Raw genomic sequence first — 9796 nt, forward strand, 5'->3', positions numbered from 1 at the left:
ACCTCGCTGCGGCCCCGCCTCTCCCGCACCCCCTTCCGGTTCGCGTCACTTCCGGCAGCCAGCAGTTCCTTCGTGGCCGGCTTTCGTGCGGCTTACGGCCGGGGCTTCCTGCATTCTGTCTCGTTGGCCAGGTTTCGGGTCTGTTCTCGCCACGTGGCCATTTCGTCGCCCGAGGGGTGCTTACCCCTTTTTGCCGTCGGGTAGTAGCGACCCGACGTGGCGCCGGGGAGACGGCCCGAGCCGGTCTGAGAGCACCCGTGCGTGCAGCTTGGCAGCCTGGCGACCCGGCGCCCTCCCCTGCTCCCGGCCTGCCCGGGGGCCACCGACTCCCCTCCGACCGAGCATGGCCTCCGAGGGCATGTGGTCCGGGCCAAGCGTTTTCGGTTCTCGGAGGAGCCGGGCCTGGGAGCTGAGGGGGCCGTGCTGGAGGTCCACGTCCCGCAGGTGCGTGCGGAAGCACCCGCCGGGAAGCGCAGTGGGGCTGGAGCGGTTCTCAGCCGACCAGGGGCTATAGGGAGGGGGGTCCGCGGCTTCCCGCCTTAGGGTGGACCACAGAGCGAAACGGTTTGGTATGAAGCCATTTGGCAGATTAAATGTCTTTCAGTAAGAAATTTGAAGACCCTGCTAGGAAGGGGGCCTTTCCATACCTAATATTTCTTGCCAGAAAAGTGGCATTCTTGACACCTAATATTTTTTTGATCTTGTTGAAGGGCTTCTTAATTCAGTTTCTGGGGGTGGGGGTAGGGGATTTCCAACCCTCACTAACCAAATAAAGTTTCTCAGGCTGGCATTGCTTCCTTTCAGCTCATGGCTGCCCCCGAACTCTCTCAAGAGCAATTACATTTTATATACCTCCAGTTTTTCAAAGCACTTTCACATTGCAGTGTTTCATTTTTTTTTTAACATCTTTGTTGGAGTATAATTGCTTTACAATGTGTTAGCTTCTGCTGTATAACAAAGTGAATCAGCTGTATGCATACGTATATCCCCATATCCCCTCCCTCTTGCGTCTCCCTCCCACCCTCCTTTTCCCACCCCTCTAGGTGGTGGCAAAGCACAGAGCTGATCTCCGTGTGCTATGCGGCTGCTTCCCACTAGCTAGCTATTTTACATTTGTTAGTGAATATATGACAATGCTATTCTCTCACTTCGTCCCAGCTTACGCTTACCCCTCCCCGTGTCCTCAAGTCTATTCTCTACATCTGTGGCTTTATTCCTGTCCTGCCCCTAGGTTCATGAGAACCTTTTTTTTTTTTTTTTTTAGATTCCATATATATGTGTTAGCATAAGGTATTTGTTTTTCTCTTTAGCATAAGGTATTTGTTTTTCTCTTTCTGACTTACTTCACTCTATGACAGACTTGGTCCATCCACCTCACTACAGATAACTCAATTTCATTTCTTTTTATGGCTGAGTAATATTCCATTGTATATATGTGCCACATCTTCTTTATCCATTCATCTGTCGATGGACACTTAGGTTGCTTCCATGTCCTGGCTATTGTAAATAGTGCTGCAATGAACATTGTGGTACATGACTCTTTTTGAATTATGGTTTTCTCAGGGTATGTATATGCCCAGTAGTGGGATTGCAGGGTCATATGGTAGTGTTCTATTTTTAGTGTTTTAAGGAACCTCCATACTGTTCTCCATAGTGGCTGTATCAATTTACATTCCCACCAACAGTGCAAGAGGGTTCCCTTTTGTTCACACCCTCTCCAGCATTTATTGTTTGTAGATTTTTTTTTTTTTTTTTTTTAATCTCAGGAGGTTTTTTGTTTTGTTTTGTTTTGTTTTATTTATGGCTGTGTTGGGTCTTCGTTTCTGTGCGAGGGCTTTCTCTAGTTGTGGCAAGCGGGGGCCACTGTTCATCGCGGTGCACGGGCCTCTCACTATTGTTGCGGAGCACAGGCTCCAGATGCGCAGGCTCAGTAGTTGTGGCTCACGGGCCCAGCTGCTCCACGGCATGTGGGATCTTCCCAGACCAGGGCTCGAACCCGTGTCCTCTGCATTGGCAGGCAGATTCTCAACCACTGTGCCACCAGGGAAGCCCTGTAGATTTTTTGATGATGGCCATTCTGACCAGTGTGAGGTGATACCTCATTGTAGTTTTGATTTGCATTTCTCTAATGATTAGTGATACTGAGCATCTTCTCATGTGTAACAGCAGCTGGTGGTGTAGGTATTGGCAGTAGCAGTTTAAATATGAGAAACAGCTTCAAAGGAGTTGAAGGCTGGAGTGGAACCCATTTCTGGCAGTTTCTAAATGCCTGCACGTTGAAATACCCCTTTGGATTGTTTTTTGCCGCGCCACGCGGTGTATGGGATCTTAGTTCCCCGACTAAGGATCCAACCTATGCCCCCTGCAGTGGAACTGTGGAGTCTTAACCACTGGACTGCCAGGAAAGCCCTCCCGACCTCCTTTGGATTTCTTCCCAAATTTAGGGAGTGGGTGAAGATAAGCCTTGTGAAAAGAGATACACTTTTTTTTTTTTTAACACCTAAATCTGCATAACTCACTCCTCAGGTCAGAAATCCTTCACTGTACTCCTGGGTAAAATCCACCAGGGCAGGCATTTTAATCATGCTTAGCGTATTTTAGGCACCAATATTTTTGTTGAGTGTATTGAATGATTAGGTTCAGACCTTCAGTTCCTTCACCTGTGATACTTTTACCTCTTCAGCTGCCTTTCCTACCTCCCCAGGAGGGGCATCCTTTGCTCTAGGAAACAAAGTCTTGCGATTTTGCAGTTTAGCAATCGCTAACTTTGTATACTTACTTTGTACTAGGTAGTTTTCATCGAATCTTCCTAACTTTTCTATGAAGATAGTATTTTGCAGTTGAGGAAACTGAAGCACAGACGGTTAAATAACTTGAGTGAGGTCACACAGCTAGTAAATTATAGATCTCAAGTTTGAACTCAGGCAGGCTCATTCCGGAGTCCTGAGCTATGTTACCTTGCCTCCCTAAATACCATGCTCTCATCATTCAGTGCCTCCCCAAAGGCTTTGTAAGTTGCCTACCTTCCTAACTGCAGGATTCAGCTCTAACTCAAACCTCTTCTAGGATGTCATCCTAGAACCCCACTGTTCCTCCTTAGCATTACCAGGTTATGCCTGTGCTTAAAACCCTCCAATATCTTCTCACTGCACTTACATAAAAGCTAAGCTTCCCGTGCCATCCAAGACCTCACAAGTCTGCCCTCTGCCTTCCCTCTGACCTGTGCTTGTACTACGCAGCCCTGCCTCCAGCCCTCAGGCCCACACTGCCAGGGCTCTCTGTGCCCAGCGAGAGGCTTTTCAGTTCCTGCTTCAGGGCCTTTGCCTGAATCATCCTCTCTCCCTATCTCGAGCAGACACCTTGTGGTCCCTGCCCACTCCCATTTCTCTCACATTACCCTGTTGTATTGTGCTTGTTGCAACGAAAAATATCCACTTGCTTACTTGTTGCTTGTGTCTCCCCAGTAGGAGATACATATATGTGTATGTAGTTCATATTCCAAGAGAGTTACATCCTCAGCCTATAATAGCTACTAAGCCACTCAGGCCCTGGATAAACTCTTGTTGAGTAAATGAAGGTATGAAGAATGCTTATCACATGGTACTGCAATTTTATATCCCGACCCTCCCCCCACCATAGGATGCAAACTGGAGAGAGGGAACTGTTGTTTTTGTAATGAATGCCAGTGCCAAGCGCTCAGTAATTGCCGTATATTCTTTTTTGAAAAATTTATTTTTGGCCGCATTGGGTCTTCATTGCTGCGCGCGGGCTTTCTCTAGTTGCGGCAAGTGGGGGCTACTCTTTGTTGTGGTGCGCGGGCTTCTCATTGCGGTGGCTTCTTGTTGCAGAGCACGGGCTCTAGGCGTGTGGGCTTCAGTAGTTGCAGCACGCAGGCTCAGTAGTTGTGGTGCACAGGCTTAGTTGCTCCACGGCATGTGGGATCTTCCTGGACCAGGGCTCAAACCCGTGTCCCCTGCCCTGGCAGGCGGATTCTTAACCACTGCGCCACCACTGTATAAATATTCTGACTTCCAGCATGAGTTATTTATGGCATACAAAAAAATTATTTTCAGGTCCTGCATCTTCAATATGGAATGTATGTTTGGCCCTGTGCTGTGGTCCTGGCCCAGTACCTGTGGTTTCACAGAGGATCTCTGCCAGGAAAGGCTGTCTTAGAGGTACAAGTGCCCTTGCAGTTTGCGAAAATCCTAGATTATTTTCCAATTTAAGTCTATATGCTGGTTATTGGGTTTTGTTAGATATTTTTAAGTCAGGGATGATTTGGCCAGCTTGTGAGGCAGGTGAGCTAAGAATGCTTTTAAAAGTGTTTAAAAAGAAAGTATGCACCAGAGACCATATGTGGTGCACAAACACTAATATTTACTGTCTAGCCTTTTAATTTTAAAATGCATCCCATGCTCTCTCTCACCACTCCATCTGGCTCGACTGCTGAAGGCTTACAGCAGAAATACTATGCTTAAACCCGAAGACTAAATACAGAAGCTTAATAACACCTCTTAACTTTTGCAAAACGATGTAAATGAAATGAAGGCATTTGGTGCATACTTCTGGCCCAAAGTAGGGATGATTGTCAGCAATTCGGTAAAGGTCAGGAATCTCTATGCCCATCCTCAAACAGGAAGCGTGTGTTTCAACTGATACGAATAGTAATATTTATGAAGGCACTCCTTGGTATTATTCCTTAGTATGTTTATTAAGCTCCTTGCTGCTCTCAAGACCCAACTGGAAAATCCCGTTAAATATAAGAAAGTCATGTTGCAGACCTGTCAGGTTTTAGCCACATGAAAGCTATTTATAATTGGTAGAAACAACGGAACGGCTGGTTGTGCATCCACATCACCCACTGAGCTTTTAGACCTGGTGTCATATAGAATTAGGAGCTCCTTATAGCTCATAGGCCCTCACAGTTCAAACCCCCGCTTAAGGGTTAACTGTCAGTTGCAGAATTGAGGGCCCTTTAAAATGCTGAAATGGACCATGACTCCTTTGACCCAATTAGAACTGCCGTGACAAACTTGGAGGAAGCTCCACATAGTAAAGCAGTGTTGAATTATGGCATGTTTTATAGACATGGCATTACACATTGACCAATGCAAGCGTGAAATGAGAAATCATTTGCCAAGATCCATTAATTCTTTGCAGTTCTAAGCAAAACTTTTAACCTTGTCATTAGATTGGAGCTGGAGTGAGCCTTCCAGGAATTATGGCTGCAAAATGTGGTGCTGAAGTAATACTGTCAGACAGTTCAGAGCTGCCTCACTGTCTAGAGATCTGTCGGCAAAGCTGCCAAATGAATGACCTGCCTCAGGTGCATGTTGTGGGACTCACGTGGGGTCATGTATCTCGGGATCTTCTGGCTCTACCACCGCAAGACATTATTCTTGCATCCGATGTGTTCTTTGAACCAGAAGGTAAACCTTTTTTGCTCTTCTCAGTAGTAAATTTAGTCAGAGATACAACGGAATTGAAGTCTATTGTTTTTTCTTCCCAGACTTTGAAGACATTTTAACTACAATTTACTTTTTGATGCAGAAGAACCCCAAGGTCCAATTGTGGTCTACCTACCAGGTAAGAAGGTAAGCCTGAACAATCCTGCTTTACTCCCAATTTTATTAAAAGTTAACCCAAGCCTTACTACTCTACTCATTCAGTGTGTAGTTTAAGGATAAAATGAGAATATATATCTAAAGCAAAACAGGAAAAACTTGGTTTTTACAAAATAATTTATTTTTTTCAGTGCTGACTGGTCACTTGAAGCTTTGCTCTACAAGTGGGACATGAAATGTGTCCACATTCCTCTGGAGTCTTTTGGTGCAGACAAAGAAGATATAGCAGAATCTGCCCTTCCAGGAAGACATACTGTTGAAATGCTGGTCATCTCCTTTGCAAAGGACAGTCTCTGAATTATACCTAAAAACTGTTTTGGGACAATGTCAATACTGATTAGCAACCTGGCAAGCCAACTGTGTGACTCAGACCACTTCAGCTTGAGTACAGTGGATCTGAAGATGGTCAGATCTGTTGGCTTTAGATTGTGATGGGTCACATAACCATTAAAACAAAAATTAAAACTCCTATAAGAAAAAGAACTTCGATTGTTCCTAAGTCATTAAAACCGGGCATAAATTAGGTTATGAGAAGAGAATTACTTAAAACCTTAACAAAGTGCTACCTTAGAGCATTGAGGATAGTCAGGTACTGAACTGGCATTTCCACTTTATAACTTAGGGGGAAAAAAATCAACTACTAAACATTTCAGTTTCATTCTATACAGTCAGTAACATTCACAAGATAATTGCACAGGTCTTTCAAATAAACGGGGGAAAAAAGACCAAGACATATTCTGAGAAAAGCTAACACCAAGAAAACGTTTTAATTAAACTACAGAAACAATGGTTATAGTACAGAATATTCATGAGCAAAAAGATACACCATGTTATAAGTACTTACAAAGTTACAAACCATTTGTTTCCTTAACATTTTCCACATTTTAAGTTCATACATGAAGATGATCGGATTTACCATTTTTGGGGGGGAGAGGAAGAAAAAAAAAAGGTGTATTTATCATCGCTAGATGTGCTCACTGTATGCTCCGTTATTTATATGCAAGGCCCGGGTGACTGGAAGTGCAGGTGTCAGGCATTTTAATAAACTGGACAGCCATTTGTTCTGCACGACAGGCATCTTTACACAGGAGCAACCAGGAGAAAACAGGAAACAGCCAAGCACTCTGCACTGCAACACGCCACCTTAACAGCTAACCAGCATTACTCAACTGCTACACAACTGCGCCTAGTGCACAAAAATACACAAGAGAAGAGATTAGAATTGTGTTTGGTAAACAATCCTTTTTAAAAAAAAAATCAAGTCTTTTCACCTGAAAAGTCTTTATACAAATTTGGGTTCAGTTTACCATTTAGACCTGAAGGTAAATAACATATACAAACAATTTACACCAACTTTCGTAGGTTTTTAATTTTAAGGTATGAAGGCAATGTTGAGTCAATCTCTTGACAGCTTTAGGCTGTGTGTAATGGCTGCACACGTTTCCTTAAAAGTCAGGAGGCCACAAATTAGGTTACCAATCTGTTTAATTTCAAACAAAAAAAGTCAGCACTATATAAACAAAAAGGAAATTTTACCTCAAATATCCAAGCCAATAATGAAATCTGAAGTCGTTCACCTCACTAAATTACAAGAAATTTGAATAACAGCAACAAAATGGCACATAAAATGAGTTTGCCACCTGAGGCAAAGCTTAAAACAAGTAAAAAGTTAGACAAAATGTTACAAAATAACCTTTTCAATAGCCAGTTGCTTGTTCCAAGGACTCTTCAGTGGACTGAGTACTACTGAGTACGTGGGTCCTTTTCCCCCCAAGTCTTCCTTTATGTTGCTTGTCGACACATCTAGGTTTGAAAAGAAAGAAGTTCAGTTTACCTTCCATTATTATGAAATCATCAAAGGTGCACATGGTTTTCATTTCAGTACTTACTAAGGATCTGGTGAAACCAGTAGGTTACAGAAAGGTTCCAACCAGCCACTAATCACAGTTTTTTAAAGGCCCAATTAGGAAAATTTCACAAAGGCTACCATCAGCATTAAAAGTTTGCGTTTATGTATTCTTGGCCAAATAACCAAGGTGAAAAATGGTAAGGGGGGAAAAAAGAAAAGAAAAAAAAAGAGGGCTGTATCCAAACAAAAGCAACTCGAGATCAGACAATTTAGTCTACATTTTAAGTTTCTAGTTTTCAAATGAAACATTTGGCATTTCAGAATGCTTTAACTTCTGAGCTACTTAGGGCCCTTTCCTTTTAAAAAATAGGACCAAACAATTTGAGAGTTAAAGACACACTATCCTTTCCCCACCCAGTGCAATCAATACCTGTAAACTTTTGGTTCCAAAAGTTCATTGCTTCGTTTTTGCAATTCGTTTGCGCCACATCCGTTAGAATATGAAGTCCCAGTCAGCACAACAATAGTTGAACTGATTGTTTTCTCTAAGAGGATAGTGCATCTTTAACATTTAAAGACAAACCTGCTCCAATACACGCCCACAGAAACTGGTCCCTGGAGGATCAGCCAAATCAGTTAAAATCTGCAATACTGGCCAATATTCTTTTATCAAACAGGAGACCGCAGCTTTAAAGGGGAAAATGCAGACGTTGGATAAAAACAGCAAGAAATAGTCATTTTCATTAATAGGTCTCAAAACAGTTCATGAAACAGCCATTATTATCTAAGCGTCACACACATCCTTTCTGCAGACCCCTCTTCAGTTTTACTCCCAAAGCTGAGTTAGCTCAGAGCAGCACTCCTAACGTGAGGAGTCACTTTTATATTAATCGGATCAAAACCACTACTCCAAACCCCATTTCTGAATTCGGGCCGTGAGTCTCGGAGCCCCGCAGACATTACCATTTGCTTAAGAGGACACCGCTCCTTCCTCTTCAGGAGACTTGGGAGGACTCTTGGATCGCGACCTGGACTTGGATTCCCTCTTGGACACGGGCGGAGGACTCCTGGACCGAGACCTGGACCTGGACCGCGAGCGAGATCTGGAGACGGACGAGGACTTCGACTTGGACCTTCGCGCCGATCTGGACTTGGAGGTTGATCGCGATCTTGAGCGAGTACGGGACCGAGACTTGGAGCGGCTGTAGCGAGATCGACTCCGGGACCTGGACCGGCTCCGACTCCGGGATCGGCTGCGGCGACGCCGCCTAGGGCTGCGGACAGGGACGGCGGCGCGTCAGGGTTCCGCTGCCCCGCCCGCCCGCGCCGCCATTATCTCGCCGCCAGACGCCATTTCCCTGGTCGCGAGAAGGGGGCCCCCGCCCTCTCGCAGCTCGCCGGCTCTGCCCGGCCGCCACCACGTGTCCCCGGAAGGCCTTTGTGAGTCACCCAGGCCTTCCCGGAGCCCCGGCCGCGACGCCCACCCGCTTACCTGCGGCTCCGACGTCCGTAGCCACCGCCCCCGTACCTGCGGGGCGGGGGTCCCCGGCGGCTATGGTGCGAGTCCGGGGGCCGGCCGTAGCGCGCCATCTGCACCCGTAACTCGCGGCCGTCCAGCACGGCACCGTCCATGGCGTCCATGGCGTCCTCAGCGTCGCGCTTGTCGTGGAAGCGGACGAAGGCAAAGCCGCGGGACTCCTTGGTGTAGCGGTCCCGCGGGATGTACACGTCGCCGACGCGTCCGTACTTCTCGAACACGCGCCTCAGGGTGTCTGGCGAGGTGCGGTAGGTCAGGTTGTCCACCTTGAGGGAGGTCATGCCCTCCACATCGGGAGGCGGGCGGCCGTAACTCATGGTTCTGAAGAGTCGGGCCGGGGCCCGTGACTTCGCGCCGACGGACTAACGCCCCGGCGGGCTCGCGCGCTCGGCTGCGGCGGCGGTTTTCTCAGACTAGCTCGGCTCGACGCCGCCCCTCTCCCCTGGCGGTTAGTTTCCGCGTGGAAACGTTTGGAAAGGCCTGACTAGGACAACTGAGAAAAACCTCCGCACCGGACTTCACTAGAGAAGCAACTGGGCTAGCGGCTGGCTCTAGCGCCTGTTTATATCCCTCCTCACAAAATGGCGCCCGCGCCACCCGGAAATGAATCCTCTGATTGGCTCGTCTCGCACCGCCCCGTAACGTCCCTGCCTCGCGCCCCACCCCTGTCCGGCGCGCCTGCGCAGAGCCCGGCGGGCGGGTCGAAAAGCGCGCAGTCACTGCCGATGGGAGGGGGAGCGGGATTTGCCGGCAGTTGGAAAGCCCGCGAAACGCTCCTTCCGG

At 46.8% G+C, this 9796-nt stretch overlaps 2 protein-coding genes across 10 annotated transcripts in view; one reads left to right on the forward strand and one right to left on the reverse strand.

Annotated features, from left to right (window-relative positions):
- Positions 1–6666, forward strand: part of METTL23 (methyltransferase 23, arginine) — a 143845-nt gene extending 137179 nt beyond the window's left edge. Inside the window, exons 1-5 of one of the 6 annotated variants that reach the window (XM_082371238.1) lie at positions 50–444; positions 4074–4178; positions 5195–5432; positions 5513–5597; positions 5759–6666. In XM_082371238.1, the coding sequence (XP_082227364.1) occupies positions 4095–4178; positions 5195–5432; positions 5513–5597; positions 5759–5924 (573 nt within the window). In that variant the 5' untranslated portion in view covers positions 50–444; positions 4074–4094 and the 3' untranslated portion in view covers positions 5925–6666. Of the gene's footprint in view, positions 1–49; positions 445–4073; positions 4179–5194; positions 5433–5512; positions 5598–5758 lie in introns of those variants that run through there. The other 5 variants (XM_082371239.1, XM_082371236.1, XM_082371240.1 and 2 more) reach the window with 5 other exon arrangements.
- SRSF2 (serine and arginine rich splicing factor 2) lies at positions 6376–9600 on the reverse strand. 4 transcript variants are annotated; one of them, XR_014238282.1, is made up of 5 exons: positions 8969–9600; positions 8440–8750; positions 8060–8163; positions 7321–7430; positions 6376–6813 (listed from the first exon to the last, which is right to left on the reverse strand). XR_014238282.1 is itself a non-coding variant. In XM_082371252.1 (3 exons), exons 1-2 carry the CDS (start codon positions 9328–9330, stop codon positions 8447–8449), a joined length of 666 nt encoding a protein of 221 aa, XP_082227378.1. In that variant the 5' UTR covers positions 9331–9594; the 3' UTR covers positions 6376–7430; positions 8440–8446. The 4 variants fall into 4 exon arrangements, 1 of the variants encoding a protein (XP_082227378.1); XR_014238283.1 differs by having other exon boundaries at positions 6376–7430; XR_014238284.1 differs by lacking the exon at positions 8060–8163 and having other exon boundaries at positions 8969–9594.
- Between the last annotated feature and the right edge of the window lie 196 nt (positions 9601–9796).

This window comes from Balaenoptera borealis, assembly GCF_965194805.1.
Source record: "Balaenoptera borealis genome assembly, chromosome: 20".
NCBI classification, from domain to species: Eukaryota; Metazoa; Chordata; class Mammalia; order Artiodactyla; family Balaenopteridae; genus Balaenoptera; species Balaenoptera borealis.